The 18537-nt window shown below is 43.5% G+C and overlaps 1 protein-coding gene across 3 annotated transcripts in view; it reads right to left on the reverse strand.

Moving 5' to 3' along the window:
- Positions 1–6510: 6510 nt before the first annotated feature.
- LOC106846417 (zinc finger protein 709-like) overlaps positions 6511–18537 on the reverse strand; it is a 107999-nt gene continuing 95972 nt past the window's right edge. The window contains exons 3-5 of one of the 3 annotated variants that reach the window (XR_011496172.1): positions 18310–18370; positions 15855–17922; positions 6511–14943 (exon numbers count right to left, since the gene is read on the reverse strand). Coding sequence is in view for 2 of the 3 variants with exons in the window: in XM_070492105.1 (XP_070348206.1) it covers positions 16107–17922; positions 18310–18370 (1877 nt within the window). In the remaining variant the exon portion in view is untranslated. Of the gene's footprint in view, positions 17923–18309; positions 18371–18537 lie in introns of all 3 variants that reach the window. The other 2 variants (XM_070492105.1, XM_044751807.2) reach the window with 2 other exon arrangements.

The following is an 18537-nucleotide window of genomic DNA, read 5'->3' on the forward strand; positions in this document are numbered from 1 at the left end:
TTTTGAACCCTTCAAGGTCCTGGGTAATTTACATTGGGCCATGTTAACTACTCTCTTTGGGTGGTAAGGTCTCTGGGGTCCCAATTTGTCAAGCCAATTTGTAAGTGGCAGAGACTTCATTTAATTTTAACTCTTGCTCATTGGATCAGAGCTTCCAAGCTCACTATGTGATATTTTAGGACAATAGCTATTATGACCGTGGAGAATTTAGGTAAGACCATAGTTCTGATGGCTAAAGATGAAATACTTGTCCTATTTGTCCTCTATATTATATTCATTAACATCCCTAAGATCATCAGGGGCAACTTCCTTAAATTTAGTGGGTTCCCAGATACAACTATAATATGACACCTAGTGCCACCAGGGTTGGGAGCCTCTCCTATAACAGCTGGTTGCTTTATAAGGTTTAAACCCTGGGCATAAGTCAGGTTTGAACTAATCACTTGTGTCACAAGGGTGCCATGCTGTTGTCCTCTGCAACCCTGAAGGTCAGGGTCTTTGTGGCAGTAGAGGCAGAGGCAGCAGCAGAGGTACTGAAGGGGCCTGGTAAGCACTCTGGTGTTTGGAGTGTGGACTCAGCCTGTCACCTGCTGCCTGCCTTTCAGCCACACTTCTCTTTTTCTTTGAAATGACAGCTCTTTCAAGAGTGACCATCTGATGGACCCACCTCTTCCCAGGGGTATAGTCCCTGTCTATCCCCATCCCTGGAGTATGTCAGGGCCCACCCAGCCTCTGTCACAGCTGCAGTCTAACACACAGATAAATCCCACCAGAAACACTGACCCAGGACTCATTTAAGGGGGCCCCAACCCCACAGTCCCGCTCCCAAATGCCTACAAATTCTTAAGACTGTTAATACTGGTCAGCTGAGCCTAGAACCGTGGCTTAGAACTGTAGATTCAAGAATGCACCACGGGGCCACTGAGCTCACAGCACGAACTCCCCAGCGAGCAGCAGCCCATAGTGCATGTCACCACAAGGTGGCAGAGCAGGGGAGCAAGTCAGAGCAAGAGAAGACAGACCCACGGGTGGGGGTCATGTCTGGACATGCTGCTCAGGGTGCCAACTGTTATGGTCACTTGCACAGGGGTGGTTCCTTTGTTGACACTAATGCCAGAGTGGCACACACACACACACAGGGTAGGACAAGGCTTAGGACTCACATAACAGAGGTCTGAGGGGAGGGCAGGGCCAGCCTCTCAAGCAGCTCTGACAGGGCTCAGAAAGCAAGGAATGGAGCCTGGCCTGGGGCTTCACTGGGCCTGGGGGTGGGGCCGGGGCAAGAGCTCTGCACACAGGCAGGGGCTGGTGTGGTGGGAATCTCCTGCCCGCTCTAGAGGAGAGAGCACCCAGGCTTGCTCCTCAGCTTGTCCAGGTCGGGGCACAAGGGGAACAGGGTGGGTGAGACCTAAGCTGTGAACAGTCATCCAAAATGTGGACTCTGACTGATCATTACAAGGGCAAAGTGGGTAAGAAAAATATCCATTCTCATTGATTTATATAAAGAAAGCCTAACAGGAGTCTCAAGAAATGATCAAAACTGTATTTGGGGGTGGCTGGAGTAACAGCACTGGAGGGGACCAGGACAAATTGGCAGTGAGTCTTCTAGAGTTTGACTTTGCTATCTTACAGATTCATTTCAAATAAACAAATTTATGTATATGTAGGGGAGGAAGACATTTCCTCTACCCACTCTAGGTCCTTCTGCACAGATAAGAAATTAAATTCACATGAGACAGAATAACAGGAGAAAATTAAACAAAACTTTATAATATGTATACATGGGAGAGACCCAGAAAAGCTGAGTAACTCCCCACAATGGCAGAGGTTCTCACCTTAAATACCCTCCTCAGCTAAAGACAAAGGAGGATGCTGGGGGTGGGGAGAGTCAGTTATGGGAGGTTCCCAGAAAACACAGTAAACAAGAGTAAGGTTATTATACAGATGTAAGTCCTTGCCTTCTACACTGATAAGAGTTTCTAGACATAAGGTCATCCCTCCTTCTTCCTGGTACAGAGAGGGAGACACCTTTACAGATGGAGATTTCCTTTACAAATGGACATGTCTCTTGCTAAGGCTAAATTCTACTTTTCAGAGTTTCTGAAAAGTAACTCTGATGTGACGGCATTTGTATGTTCTGAAATGTGAGTGACCATAATAGTGACTGGTGCCTGGAGAATGTCCCTCCAAATTGGTGCACTCCAAATACTACAGCTTTGAATGTGAAAATTGTCCCACTTGCATTAGCCCAACCAAACCATTAACCTGTTAGCTTGCCCATGAGTCAGTAAAAATGTGGACAACAGGCTTGTCATGGGCAATGGCACTCTGCACAGCCATTTGTACTGCCACCAGCTCAGCAAGCTGAGCCAACCCTGACTTGCCATCTTTGATGAGTGGCACCACTGGCAGGAAGGCACACTACTGCTGTCCATCAGGCTCCACCATGTCCAGTGGTGGCATTGCTGTCTGTGAAGTACACGGACTCTCTTAGAAGCTCCATCAACTCTTCCTAGGGTCCACCCAGGTCACCAGAGGCTTAGGCAATGGGGGTGTTGTCACCAGTTCCTCAAGGTCCACGGGGCGAGGCTCAGGGAAGTCACATTCTCCTGTAATTTAGAAAGATCTGAAATGTCAGGTGTAGCCCATTCCTGAAGCTACCATTTCCATTTTAGCAAAGAGGCATTGGTGGCCATGCCGAGCCACTGTTGGGAGGCATCCCTTTTCCATGATGTGACAGGAATGTGCACATGCAGGAGACCAGGCTCCTGTCCTGTGAAGGCCTCTGTTTCTAACAAAGCCCAATAAGTGGCCAGAACTTGATGTTCCAGTGGGGTATAGCAGGCAGCTGGGGAGGGAGCCCTCTGTTCTAGAAGCCCATAGGCAACCAGGAGGAGGCATGTTTAGTCCAAGGGTCCAGGATGCATAGTCCATGGTGGCCAGGGCCTCAATCTGAAGGAGGAGCCAACAGCACGCAAGGGGAGAGCTTGATGAACTGACCTTTACAACAACTGTGAGTCTTGCTGTTGAGATTCTCCCTAATGAATTGTGGGGGACTGTGTGACTGTGTGAATGAGTCTGAGAGTGATGGCTAAGTGAGGTGTGAAGAGACCTAAGATGTGTTGGGCTTGTAGCTTGATGGGAGGCTGAATAGTTAAGAATTGATGTTCATTTGCAAGTAAAATTGCCCAGCCTTTAGAGGACCCATGAATTCCCAGAAATTTAACAGTTGTGGCTGCCTTTGAATTTTATGTGGGGCCATAGCTCATCCTCTACATTGTAGGTGGGTCACCAGCTATGCTAGGCTCTCATGCACCACATCCTCTGAAGCGCCCCGAGTTAGAATGCCATCAACGTAGTGTCTGACAGTGCGAGGGGACACTGTAAGGGCATCCAGGTTTTGCCAGCAAAGATTGTGGGCAATAGCCTGGCTGTTAAGATCACCCATAGGCAGCCGTGTAAAGGTATGTTGGGTCCCTTCAAATATGCAAACAATTTGACTGGGACTCCTTGGTGATCGATACTGAAGAGAACACATTAGCTGGATTGATCATGGCACAGTAGTCCCCTGGAGTCCTTTGGATGTCTTCTATTAATTGGACAATGTAGGGAATGGGAGCCTTAATAGTGGGGACCTGAGCATTTAAATTTCCATCGTGGACTGTGAGGCCCCACTCCACAGTAGCAGGCTTCTATGCCAGCCAAATGGGAGAATCGAAAGGAGATCTAGTGTTTCATAAATCTTGACTTGTGGGTGGTAGTTCCTCAGTGCCTATTGGAAATTATACTGGGGGTATTTGCTGTCCTGAATCAGGAATGGTAATTTTACTGGCTCCCAATGGGCAGCTCCCACCAGGAAGGCCAGGAACATGGGTTTGTTCCAGATGGTGTGGTGGCACCTTGAGTTGTCCATACTATAACAGGAAAGGGTAGGGCCAGAGGGGTCACCACCACTAAAAGATTTTTAATGCACATTGTTTCAAGAGCGACATCCAATGGAAGTTGAACGCCTTCTCCTGTCCCACCTGTTACCCCTTGTAATTTAAAGGCGCCCCTGGCTTTGGTTTGGAGTGCTTCCCAGGAAGCACTGTAATTGGGGCTCCAGGGTCAATGAGAGCAGTACAAGGTTGTTTATTATGTGTGTCCCAAAGGATAATTAAAGAAGTGTGTGGGCGATTGTCCCCCAGGGGAGAGACACTCTCTGGGGAACGGCCAGGTTCCTAGCACAGGGGCCTCGATTGCTGCCACTCTCAGAGATCAGGGTATGGATCACAGATCCTGCTGCCACGGCTGGGGCATTCTAAGGGGTGACAGCATCCATCGTTGGGGCGGTCGGCAGTCTCTTTAAGAGGCATCAGAGCCTGAGCAAATGTTTCTAACTTGTGGTCGGGCTGTCCCGAAATTAGGTCATTCGGGACCCCTGATCTCCAGAGCTGCCAATGCAGGAGACCTGGTGGTCATCTCATGAAGGAGAGAGATGGGACAAAGTGCCACCCCTCTATTGTACCAATAAGAGGCCTGGAGGCCCCGATATTCCCTAGGCACCCTCTGTTGTGTCTCTGGGGGAAGGGGCAGTGAGGCCCATTCACTTTTACTGGCAAACAAGATCTGGAAAATTCTCTTGTTCCTGTCCAGCTACAGCATCGATGTAGTCTACTGCCTGTTGCACTGTAGCTGACATTTCTATGAATTGTGACACCATGGCCTTAAGAATAGGAGACCCCCCCTTTAAGAAGAACTCCTGAGATGCTGGCCACAAGGGTGCCTCCTCTGGCTTGGAAATGGTCAGGGGCTCTGGGGGGCCTGGCTCTCAACAAAACCATACAACCATTGAACCATCCAATTTGATGTAACAGGAGGTGCGTTTCACGCAGGGTGTTCCATGCACAGTGAGCCTTCGCTGTGATAACTGTGATGGAAGGCTGGGCTTGGTGCCAAGCCATAAAAGTCCAAGTCAGGAGAGGCAGGGCGTCACCACTCATCCCTTTGGGCTCCAGAGCTTGGGGGGTCTCTTCTGCAGAGTCCATTTCCCCCTTTCTTTTATCTGCTGCTTCTGCCCTGGTGGCTCATGTCACTTGGGAGTGTCCTTGCTGTGGTGACAAGTCCGTGGTGTCCCCTAGGGTATCTGTAATAAAATGGGCCCTCAATACCTTGAGGTTTTTGTTTTGTTTTGTTTTGTTTTTAACAAATTGTGAATTCTGGGATCTTTGACCAGTCCAGCCAGCTGGCATGACAGTCTCAGTGAGCAACAGCTCGGAGTGAGTCCAAAGACCTGTAAGAGCCAACATGTGCCCCTCTCCCACTCCCTTTGGGCAATTTTTTCTAAAAAACCTTGCACTTCTCTCAGGATAATTATTACAGTTACATGTCTCTGTCTCTCACTCCTGCTGGATAGTGACGGGGGAGACCTGAGCATGTTGCCTCTCCCCTGACTCACGTGCTGCTGCCTCCCATTCTAGTGTGTCCCCATCATTCCCCGGGGGCTGGAGCCCACCTCTCCCAGTGCAGTGTTAGCTGATGCGCTCAGGAAAGCTCCCGAGCCCCGAGAACGCAGCAGTGGCGATTTGGCCTGTTGATGCACTGCCGCGCTCAGTGGAGCCCAGGCCATTGGAGCAGGGGTCTTACAAGCATCTGGTAGTTTTCCAACCTCCTCTGGGGACTTGGGAGAACCTGGTACCATGTGCTCAGGGGCCTGCTTTTCGGGAGAATTCATTCTGCTGCACCATGTTTGGGGTGGAACTCCCCATGTCCCCTGGGGTCAGGGATGATTTGTGACAGTTGCAAGGAAGGCAGCACCATAAGAAGCACTTGCCTCAGCAGCGTTTGCCCGGCCAGCCTCCCTTGATGCCCCTGGGAGAGTTGCCTCTGTCACGGCATAGGGCTGACTGGCCAAGCTGAACACCCCGATACCTGCCACTGACACCGTGGGCCCAGCAGCCACCTCCCCTCCCAGCACTGATCTAGGGGGACCCTCCTCAGCTCCCAGGACCTGATGGCCCAGGCCCCTGGTCCCTGCCTGGGGAAAGGGGCAGAGCCCTACATTCCCAGTCAGCTCTCCTGGGTTCAAGACCAGGTTTTCCTAATGTGATTACAGCCTACCACCTCCAGCCCTGACACCCAGCGGGGTCCCTCAGAGATGATTGGGAGACACACCCACCTCAGACTGAGGCCTGCAGGCCGGTCTCTGCAGGGCGCTCTGACCTACAGCACTGACAGTGTAGGGCGGGAATCCGAGGCTTCACCCGGCAGCAGCTTATGCATAAGTGGAAATCCCACCGCAGACCCCCAACAAGCGGTGGTTCCTCCCAGAGAGACTGAGCGGTCCAGGAGAGGAGGTTAGTAAGCCCTTCACAGCTCCGAGGCATCGAGTGCATACAAACAGCCCACAGCCCCTTCCCCAAGGCCAATGGTGTGCAGAAGCCAGAGTTGGTGTATTGAATTGATAGGCAGATTATACCCCATGAAGGAGGGGGCACAGGCCACCCACACAGGGTCAGCAGGGAGCTCCCTCAGCATCCGAGCTCCCACTGTGGGGAAGTGAAACCCACAGGGTCACTTTGATTGAAGGGGCCGTTTCAATGCACCCACCCAGAGGAACAGAGTCACAGGATTTATTACAGGTCACAGAAGCGGGGGCTGAGGGTGCAGTGAGCCGGGGGAAGGGCCGTCCTCTGTCCTGGTCATGAGCGACCAGGAGAGAGAAAGCAGGGAGCAAGCACCCGGTACTTATAAGGGGGTTGGGGCAGAGGTCACTAACTATTCCAGGCTGAACTCTAAGTGCTTAGCTGAAAAAGCGCCCTGGGAAAGTAAAGCGGGAACCTACGGCGGAATCCTAAACTCAGGTCCTTATATAAATGTCCAGATTCTGGGTGTGAGCACGGGCATCAGACTGTAACACGCTGAGGCAGCAACTCTGAAAAACTAAAGTTGTTTCTCTCATCACCCACCATACAGAGGGAAATCTCTTCCCCAGCTCCTCAGGTGGGCCCCGCTCTGGGTGAGTCCACTGCTGTCCTGGGGGACAGTGGTATTGCCAGGGCTCTCTTCCTCCTTTAGGGGCCACACTCGATGGTTCCATTCAGTTAACTGCTGCTGATTGTTTTACTGTTTTCACCAACGTCCCGGGGGCATAATTTGCTCTAGCAATAAATGAGCGTCTAACTCCCACGTAGAAACACTTTCTGAAGTCACTGATATTTGTTCTGACCCTCAGAAGCCTCCTCTCAGCAGTCTAACTCCATGGTTCTTTCCAGAAAACTAGTCAGCCCACAGTCTAAGCTGTAGCTTTATGAAATACTCAAATCTACTGCTAATTCCCTTTCACCTCATTCTCCACTTCTTTGAGAGAGTCCTTTGACTTGCACTTCTCATGATCTCTTGCCAGCCACCTTAATTCTTTGGAAAGGTATGAAGACCTATGTGTTTTGTGGCTTGCTTCACACCCAGATTAAGGAAAAATCTCTGTGCCAGGACCCTGGAGTTGTCTGGAGGACAACGGGAAGTCCTTTCTGAGTGGCAATCCCATTTCAGGAGTTGAGTGCTCAGGGGTGTGGAGAGACAGCAGCCAGAGGTCGTCTTCCTTGTGTCTCCTGGCACCACATGAATGAATTATTATCCAGACAAGTCATGAGCTGCGACAGGGTGACTGGTGCCCCAGTACTGTCTGTGCACCATTCCAAAGATACTGCTTTAGGTCCATGTGGAGGGACTCAAACAATCGTGTCCCAGATTTTCAAGCAAACTCCCCCAGGACTTGTTAATACCCAGCAACAGACAGCTGGGGGCAGGGTTTGACAATTTGAAGTCCTGTTCTTCCAAGGAAGAAAGCCCTACTAGTGGGAGCTGGGGTGACAGGGTGCCCCGTGTTCTAGACAGCAGGACTCTGGAGTAGAGTCCTCACCAATGTGAGCTGGGAGGAGCTAGGGAGGCAGTGCTCTTGGTTCAAATGCTACAGACTCTCACATTTCTTACAAATCTTCATAGATTATCTTGATTAGATCTGCATTTCCTATTTGCCTTTAGGGCCACTGCCAATGAATTTATTTTATTTATTTATTTTTGAGGAAGATTAGCCCTGAACTAACTACTGACAATCCTCCTCTTTTTGCTGAGGAAGCCTGGCCGTGAGCTAACATCCATGCACATCTTCCTCTACTTTTTATACGTGGGACGTCTACCACAGCATGGATTGCAAGCGCTGCCACGTCCACACCCGGGATCCAAACCGGCAAACCCCGGGCTGCCGAGAAGTGGAACGTGCAAACTTAACCACTGCGCCACCGGGCCGGCCCCTCTTATGTCACTTCATACGTGAACAAAATTGAGAAAGTTTATTTTTAATGATTTCCAAAGAAGTATTGAACACTACTTAAAAATTACTATTTAGAACATTACACACACAGAAATGACTTCTCATTTAAAGTGAATCACTCAGGCCGGTCTGGTGGCGAAGCCTTCCCTCTGCATCCTCTCCAACACTAGTTTTTTCTTTTCTTTCTTCTAATAGTCACTCTAACAGGTGTGACGTGATATCTTGTTGTACTTTAGATTTACATTTCATGTGATTAGTGATGTTGAACATCTTTTCCTGTGCCTGTTGACCATCTGCATGTCTTTACTGGAAAAATGTCTATTAAGATCCTCTGCCCGTTTTTTAATAACTTTTGTTTTTTGTTGTTGAGTTGTATACATTCTACATAGTTTGCATATTAACCCTTTATTGGATATACAATTTGCAAATATCTTTTCCCATTTGGTATGTTGCCTTTCCTTTTGCAGTTTCCTTTGCTGGGCAGAAACTTTTTAGTTTGATGTAGTCCCATTTGTTTATTTTTGCTTTTGTTTCCATTGCCTTTGGTGTCAAATCCAAAAACTTTGCTAAGACAAATGTCAAGGAGCTTACCACCTGTTTTCTTCTATGTATTTTATATTTCAGGTCTCATCTTCAAGTCTTTATTCCATTTTGAGTTAATTTTTGTGTATGGTAGAAGATAGTCATCTACTTATTAAACTTTTACATGTGGCTGTCCAGTTTTCCCCACACCATTTATTGAAGAGACTTTCCTTTCTCCATTGCATGCTCCTGGCTCCCTTGTCATAAATTAGTTGTTTCTATATGCTGCATTAGTTCATTTCTGGGATGTCAATACTGTTCCATTGATCTGTGTGTCTGCTTTTCTGCCAATATCATGCTGTTTTGGTCACTACACTTTTGTAGAATAGTTTGAGATAAGGGAGTGTGATACTTCAACGTCAATCATTTTTCTCAGAATTGTTTTGGCTATTCTGGGTCTTGTGGTTCCATACAAATTTTAGGATTTTTGGTTCTAATTCTTTGAAGACATTGACTCAGTAGTTGTTCAGCAGCCTGTTGTTTTCTCTCCACAGATTTGTGATTTCTCCAGCTTTCTTCCTGTAGTTGACCTCTGGCTTCACACCATTGTGGTCAGAACAGATTCTTGATATGATTTCCGTCTTCTAAAATTTATTGAGACTTGCTTTGTGTCCCAACACAAATGTTCCATGTGCACTTGAGAAGGATGGTATTCTGCTGCCTTTGGATGGAATGGTCTGTATATATCTATCAAGTCTATCTGGCCTATGTGTCACTTAAGGCCATTGTTTCCTTCTTGCCTTTCTGCCTGGCTGACCTAGCCATTGATCTAAGTGGGGTGTTAAAATCTCCTACTATTATCACGTTGCTGTCAATTTCTCCCTTTAGGTCTGGTAATGGTTGCTGCATATATTTTAGTGTTCCTATCTTGTGTGCATGTATATTAATAAATGGTATGTCTTCCTGATGGGTTATCCTCTTTATCATTATATAACGTCCATCTTTGTTGTTAGCACTTTTGTCTTGAAATCTATTTTGTCTGATGTAAGTATGGCCACACCCCCTCTCTTTTCATTGCCATTTGCCTGGAGGATCATCTTCCACCCCTTCACTTTGTGCTGCTTTGACTTTAGAGCTCAGATGAGTGTCCTGGAGGCAGCATGCATTTGGGTCTTGTTTTTTAATCCATCGAGCTACTGTGTGCCTTTTGATAGGTAATTTCAATCCATTTACATTTAGGGTCATTACTGATCTATGAGGACTTACTGGTGCCATTTTATCTTTTGTTTTCCAATTGCTCTCTTATCTCCATTCTTTCTTTCCCCTTGCGTTTCTGCCATTTTAGTTTGGTGGTCTTCTATGTTTTTCACAGCTTCCTCTTTTTTTACGTCTTGTTTCTGTGCTTTAGATTTTTGTTTTTTGGTTACTATGAGATTTGTATAAAACATCTCATAGATAAAATAGTCCTTTTTCTGCTGATAGAGTCTTAACTTCATTTGCCTGTATAGGTTCCATCCTTTTCCTCTTTACCTTTTGTTTTTTCTTTTGAGGAAGATTAGCCCTGAACTAACATCCCCAACCAATCCTCCTCTTTTTGCTGAGGTAGACTTGTCCCCAGCTAACACCTGTGCCCATCTTCCTGTGCCACAGTGTGGCTTGATAAGCGGTGCATAGATCTGCACCCGGGATCCGAACTAGCATAAATTTTTGGTTCCTGTTACCTGAGCTAACTCTGCCTGTATGTGCAAGCCAGCACTTTCAACCTTCTACTGCCTCTGACAGAGGTGTTTCCAGTGCCCTTGTAGCTGCTTGTGCTTCCAAGTTTGCTTGTGCCTTGTTGCTGTCTAGGTCACTGTAGTCACAGGTATCACAACCTGGGTCATGGAACTGCAGATGGCTCCACTGTGTCCAGGGGTGCCTGGGTCACAGACACTACTGCTGCTGGTGGGGAGAGGAAGGGTGGCATGGGAGCCAGGGTCAAAGACACCTCCACTGCATCAAGGGCTCTCAGGTTCCAGGCACCATGGCTGTGCATGGGGGGCTGGGGTCACAGGCCCACAGCCACCCACCACTACACAATTCTCTGTGGCCATGGGTGCTGCAGCAGCTTGGGGGTCAAAGTCAGAAGTGCAACCTGCACTTCTTTTACTAGGTTCTCTGGGGGTATGGGTACTAATGCAGCCTCGAGGGGCTGGGATCACGGGCCCTACCTCTGCCACTGCTACGTTTTCTTGGGATGTGGGCTAAGATGCTCTGCTCAGGGCACTGGGGCACCATCTCGACTGTTACCTGAGTTCTGCCTCCTCTATGTGTTCTAATTAACCCACTTTCAAATGTACTGATGTGAGGATCTCTCCAGTGTCCTGGTGTGTTAAGCAGAGGAACCTTTCTTGAGTTATGGATGTCTTACCAGCTATAGAATGAAAGGGATAGACAAAGGGAGCAGCTCACGCTGCCACAATGCTGGTATCACACTTGTTTTCTTTAAGGAAGTGGCTCCTGCGGAGACTAAGTTGAAAGCCTGCAGTCTAGATGGGCAGGTTGGAAATCCTAGGAAAGAACGAGATTAAGTCAAAAGACGGTCTAGCAGCAGAGTAGGTCTTGTTCAGGAAATCTCAATTTTTGTTCTCTTAAGAACTACAATTGATTGCATCAGGTGCATCCACATTATGGAGAGTAATCTCACTTAATCTCCACCCACTGAAATGTAATCTCATAAAAAATACCCTGCACATAAAGATCCAGTAGAATGTTTGACTAAATATTTGGGCACTATGGCCAAGTAAAGTTGAAACAGTTTAAACATACTGGCTTGTAGTTTTCTTTTCGTGGGATGTCTTTCGTATCAGGGAGATACTGGCCTCAAAAAATAAGTTTGGAGCCATTCCTTCTAATTTTGGGAAGAGTTTAAGAAAAATTAGTATTGATTCCATGAATTTTTTATGGTTTGTTCAGGCTATTTTTATTTCTTCCTTGATAGGTTATATGTGTCCAGGAACTTATCCATTTCTTCTAGACTATCCAATTTGTTCCATAACAGTCCCTTTGGATTCTTATTAGTTTTGAGGCACCCATTTTAAAATGTGATCTTTCACTTCTAATTTTATGTACTTGATTCCTCACTCTTCTTTTAATAGTTGAGTTTGTCATTTGTGTTTATTACTTCAAAAAACTGACAATTTTGAAAATTTTCTATTTTCCTATATTCTATTTATTTCTGCACTAATCTTTATTGTTTCCTAACTGCTAACTTAAGGTTTAGTTTGTTGTTCTTCTTCTAGTTCCTTGAGGTATAACTTTGTTAGACTGAAATATTTCTTTCTTAATATAGTTGTTTACTGGTATAAACTTCCCTTTTACTACTCCTTATGCTGCATCCCACAAGTTTATGTGAGATGTTTTCATTTTTGTCTTGAGCTATTTTTTTAAATCCCCTTTGATTTCCTCTTTGACCCAGTGATTGTCCAAGACTGTTTAATTTCCACATATTTGTGAATTTTCACAGTAACATAAGAGGTCAGTAGTCTTTCAGTGTGAGGTTGTATGATTTCCTGAATACATCTTAGGTTGTTAATGTTTGATTTAGTTGTAGGTGTCAGGGGCTTCGATATTTTCCAGTGTCCTTGTATTTTTCTTCCCTTACATGTTTGGGTATCCCTAGAAACTCAATCTTTTTTTTTTTTTTTTAACTTTTGATATTATGATAGTTTACAATCTTGTGAAATTTCAGTTGTACATTGTTGTCAGTCATATTGTAGGTGCATGATTTCACCCTTTGTGCCCACCCCCATCACCCTTTTCTCCTTGTAACCAGTAATCTGTTTTCTTTGTCTACGTGTTTAAGTTCCACATATGAGTGGAGTCACACAGAGATGTCCTTCTCTATCTGGCTTATTTCACTTAACACAATACTCTCAAGGTCCATCCATGTTGTGAATGGGACGATTTTATCCTTTTTTATGGCTGAGTAGTATTCCATTGCATATATACATGCCATATTTTCTTTATCCAACCCTCAGTTGGTGGGCACTTAGGTTGCTTCCACGTCTTGGCTATTGTAAATAATGCTGCAATGAACATAGGGGTGCATGGGTCTTTTGGAATTGCTGATTTCAAGTTCTTTGGATAGACACCCAATAGTGGGATGGCTGGGTCATATGGTATTTTCCTATTCTATTTTTAATTTTTTGAGAAATCGCCATACTGTTTTCCATAGTGGTTGCACCAGTTTGCATTCCCACCAGGAGTGTATGAGGGTTCCTTTTAGAAACTCAACCTTATGTAGAGTTTGTGACTTACAACCCCATTATAATCCACTGTTTTTCTACTGTATCACTGTTGATATGCTGGGAAGGCATTAGGGTAGGAAAATTTTCCCTTATGGTATGATTAATCCTGTAATGTACTGGTAGGACAGAATCCTTGGACTATGAACCTCAGACCAGGTTCTTAACAATCATTCTTCCCCTTTTGTCAGAGAGGAAACCTGAAGAGCCTGGGAGTTGTCTGACTGCTCTTTCCCCAGTCAGAGATGGTTTTGGTAAATTAGTTTGCTTTGAGAGATGGCCTAAGTTACAGAGCACAGGATGCATTGTATGTATATCAAAATGTTCCCCTCCATTTCCAGCATGGATAATGAGACATTTTTTCCAGTCTCCACAGTGAAAACCTCCTTGGTCTACCATATGAAAAATTCATGGTAAACAGGGTCTAATACACTGTAGAAAATGCATTAGTGATTTGATATTAAATAGAAAAGGAAAACGCTATTCCAGAGGACCAGGAGTAGGCCTGCATTCACTGGAAGGCCAAGTCTTCTCGTACTGAGAGGAAATACGTCACATACCTCCTTCACCAAAAGTTACAGAGTTACCAAAATGAAAAGCATTTTGTAACCATATCAATAAAAATAGTGAAAGATAAAATTCCAAATCATAAAAATCATTAATATTCACTTTTTCATACTAAAGTGACTGACTAGAACTTCTTACTGATTAACTTTAGCTCTACCACATTCTTTTAGCCTTCTAGAAAACAATGACTAGGTTTACCCAGGACCAAAAAGGTTTACCAAAGTTAGAATTACTTATCTCTTCACAGCATTCAATATGAAAAGTGACCTGCTTCCTTGAACAGCAATCAAATCCACAAAGAGCTGCCAAAATCTTCTAAGAAGTCCCTTTGAGCACCCTGATAGTGTTACAACTCACAGATTCCTCTGTGGTCTACTGTCATTCTCACTGGAATTCACTACACCCCTCTCTTTCACTACAGTTCCAACCCCGCAGGTGACTGGCAAGTAGGCACTAAAAAAACCATGAGTTTTAAGTTTGGAGTTAAGAATGAATGAGAAATTAGTTTGGTGACAAAAATTGTGATTTACAGTTACAGAGTAAACTTATAGCTATAGAATCAAAAAAACAGTAAAAATTAAAATTTGCCTGATGAAAAAATACCCGAATGTGTATGTACATGATAAAATTGACTCAATATATACTGATTCAATGAAGAAAATCACAAAGTATATCTGAAAATCTCTATTTAAAATGGATTTTAATACATACTGAGAAAATTATAGCTACAAAAATACTTCATAATACTTATTAGCATATGATGCATTACAACAGTTGATGAAATACATCAATAAAACTAAAGAAGTATACATTTCTCAAGGAAATGCACGTAGTTTTAACAACAAAATCAAACATTACTAAAAACGTATTGAGCAAATACATTCAGCCACATGTAACAGGAAACAAACATACTCTTCCCAACGTGAGAAAGGTGATTTTGCTCACATGGAAAAATAGGGTCAAGGCAGCCACTGCACAATGCAGCACAGAAACAAACTACCATGTCCTTCCTTTTATACTCATTGTAGATATCATGATGAATCAGGAAAACATGCTCATTAGCACTATTAACAGAATAAGATGCTTAGCACACAAATTAGATGTTAGGTAGCATCTAGAGAGGAAGGGAATCAGGGAATGCTCCCAACCACCAAAGTCTGAATTACTTTCCTGTGGACATAAGAGGCCTTACAGAAAAACCCTAAGTGTAATGGATCTTTGATGTGAAGCTTGTGAAAACACCAGTGGAAAATACACCTGTAAGAAAATGGAAATCAAACAGTTGGTGGTGGTTTTCAAGATCACTTGACTAGAAGGCAAAGAATCTAGAAAATGGTCAGGAAGATGGTGTCCTCAAAGCTCCTATGTAGCTGTCTCTCTCCCTGTGTGGTGGCTCCAAAACCTGCCTAACGTCTTGTTTGCTTCTGCTTTGCAAATCTCATGCAAGTGAGGCTATTGGAGAATTCCAACATGGAAGCCTAAACGGGGTGGATTCCTGAAGTTCCAGTTCTTAACGTAACCCTCACTGACATAACATAATACAAGGGTGATATGTCCAGCTCTGCATTTTGTTGCCTTATCACAGGCCTCTACTTAATTCAAAGTCTATTCACCAAATACCAGTCAGAAGGAGGGACAAAGTGCAAAGGCTCAAATATGAAAATAATAATTCACAAATAAGTATGCTCCTTGGTAAACTTGCCATACATAAAAATTTATTGACAGTTTAACAGTATGGAAAATGGAAACAGCTTCCTATACCCATTACACCAAAAAAAGCTTTCTCTAAAAAGGTACAATATATACAATGGAACTGCAATACAAGGCCAGCAAGAAAACCCCAACAAATACAAACTGTCATTTTTCAAAGGCCCCTTAACATAGATAATTGAAAGATTATAAAAAAAATAAAGAGAAAATACTATTAACTGATTTAAGGAAAAAGAACTACCTCATAGGTTTCTGTACTACTGATGATAACTTGTAGAATTATCTCACTCAATATTCATTTCTGAAAGGAATTAATAGAAATCTACAATCCAATGTTATGCTTTAAGAAAGATGTGTGGTAAACAATATATTTACAACTTTTATAACAACTCTTTCACATTAAAACTTCCCTAGAACATTATAAACAAATTTCCATCAAGCTTTCTCATACTACTTACATTTACATTTCTTTTTGGTGGGAATTTCACATAGAAGTATGTAGGCCAACTGAACTCTTTCTCATGCTGTTTACATTCAAGCGGTTTTTATTGTCAGTCCTTTCATGTCTTCAGAAAGAAGTGTGATGACAAAAGGGTTCCTTACATCCTTTATATTTACATCATTTTTCCTCTAGTGTGCATACTCTCATATCCTTGAAAATTTTCATGAAAAATAAGGGCTTTCCCACTTTCCTGACATTCAAAGGGTTTCTATCCAGTGTGACTTCTTTCATGTTTTTGAAGTGATCTACGAGAAATGAAAGCTTTCCCACATTCCTTGCATTCATAAGGTTTTTCTCCAGTATGAGTTCTTTCATGTATTCGAAGAGAATTGGAAGAAGCAAATGCTTTACTACATTTTTTACATTTATAGGGTTTCTCTCCAGTATGAGTTCTTTCATGTTTTTGAAGAAGACTGGGAAAAGGGAAGGCTTTCCCACAAACCTTACACTTATATGGTTGATCTTCATTGTGAAACATCATGTGTGAGCGAAGGCTTGAGAGACTTAGAAAGACTTTCCCACATATCTTACATTCATAAGGTTTCTCTCCAGTATGAGTTCTATTGTGAACTTGAACATTACTGGAAAACCTAAAGGCTCTACCACATATTTTACATTCATAGGGTTTCTCTCCAGTATGAGTTCTTTCATGTTTTCGAAGAACACTGGGAAAAGGGAAAGCTTTCCCACAAACCTTACATTTATATGGCCGATCTCCATTGTGAAACATCGTGTGTGATCGAAGGCTTGAGGGACTTAGAAAGACTTTCCTACATATCTTACATTCATAGGGTTTCTCTCCAGTATGTGTTCTTTCATGTACTTGAAGAGAACTGGAAGAACTAAATGTTTTATCGCATTTTTTACATTCATAGGGTTTCTCTCCAGTATGAGTTCTTTCATGTTTTTGGAGAAGGCTGGGAAAAGGGAAGGCTTTCCCACATACCTTACATTTATATGGTTGATCTCCATTGTGAAACATCATGTGCGACTGAAGGCTTGAGGGACGCAGAAAGACTTTCCCACATGTCTTACATCCATAGGGTTTCTCTCCAGTATGAATTTTTTCATGTACTTGAACATTACTGGACAACCTGAAGGCTTTACCACATATTTTACATTCATAGGGCTTCTCTCCAGTGTGAGTTCTTTCATGTTTTTGAAGACGACTGGGAAAAGGGAAGGCTTTCCCACATACTTTACATTGGTATGGTTGATCTCCACTGTGAAACACTGTGTGTGACTGAAGCCTTGAGGGACTTAGAAACACTTTCCCATGTATCTTACATTCATAGGGTTTCTCTCCAGTATGTGTTCTTTCATGTACTTGAAGAGAACTGGAAGAACTAATTGCTTTACTGCATTTTTTACATTCATAGGGTTTCTCTCCTGTATGAGTTCTTTCATGTGCCTGAAAACTACTGGAAAACCTGAAGGTTTTGCCACATGTTTTACATTCAAAGGATTTCTCTCTAGTATGGATTTTTTCATGTAATTGAAGTAAACGTGGGAAAGTGAAGGCTTTCCCACACACCTGACATGTATATGGTTGATCTCCATTGTGAAACATAATGTGTGATCGAAGGGTTGAAGGACTTACAAAGACTTTCCCACATATCTTACACTCATGCGGTTTCTCTCCAGTATGAACTTTTTTGTGTATTTGAAGAGAAATGGAAGAAGTGAACACTTTACTGCATTTTTTACATTTATAGGTTTTCACTCCGGTATAAGTTCTTTCATGTTGTCGAAGACAACTGGAAAACGTGAAGGATTTCCCACATTCCTGACATTCATACACCTTCTCTCCATATTTTTGATAGTCATATGGTTTGTGCTCAGTGTGACATCTGATGTGCCTGTTAAGGCATGAATGATGCATAAAGACTTTTCTACATGCACTGCATTCACATGGTTCAGCTCCTGCAGTTTTCTTGTTCCGACTGAGATTTGGAAGAAGGCTGAAGTTTTCTCTACATTGACTACCCTCTTCACTTTCACAGAGTCTCTCTATCACATGATTTCTGTAAAAAATAAGCAGCACAGTATTAATAATCTTTTACTGATGATTTTATATTTATGGTATTTATTATGATTCGTAGGAAAAGTTTAGGTTTCCTGATTTCTGTGGATTCTCAGAAACTGAACATAAGGAATCCTCTGCAAGACGACGTCACCCTTGTTATTATGCAGTGATATATTTGCACATGGGGTTTATTAATACTATTCCCCAGTGAACTATTTTTCAAAAAGTGAACCTCTACATCATATTTGAGAAAGAATATTTGGTGAAAATTTTCTAATAGCTAAATTCGAAGCAAGGGTTATTTTTTTTGTTTGCTTCTGTTTAAAATCTCATAACATGACAGGATTCTCACAAGAGATTGCTTTCTATTTTGAGTGTGACTCACCTTTGTTTTCTCCCATGGTTTTTGAACCAATCTTCAATGTCATGAACTTCCCATGTTTTCCCTGAAATGCAGACCCAGAAAGTTTATTCCAAAGAGTTAGAAATGATAGACATCTTTTGGATTCTAAGTCCATGATGAGCTATCGTTATTTCTACTTTGTTTACTAACATCCCCTCCTTTCCACATTGTACATCTTGGAACAGTGTTGACGGGCAAAAAACACTTGTT

This window comes from Equus asinus, chromosome 20, assembly GCF_041296235.1.
Source record: "Equus asinus isolate D_3611 breed Donkey chromosome 20, EquAss-T2T_v2, whole genome shotgun sequence".
Classification (NCBI taxonomy): Eukaryota; Metazoa; Chordata; class Mammalia; order Perissodactyla; family Equidae; genus Equus; species Equus asinus.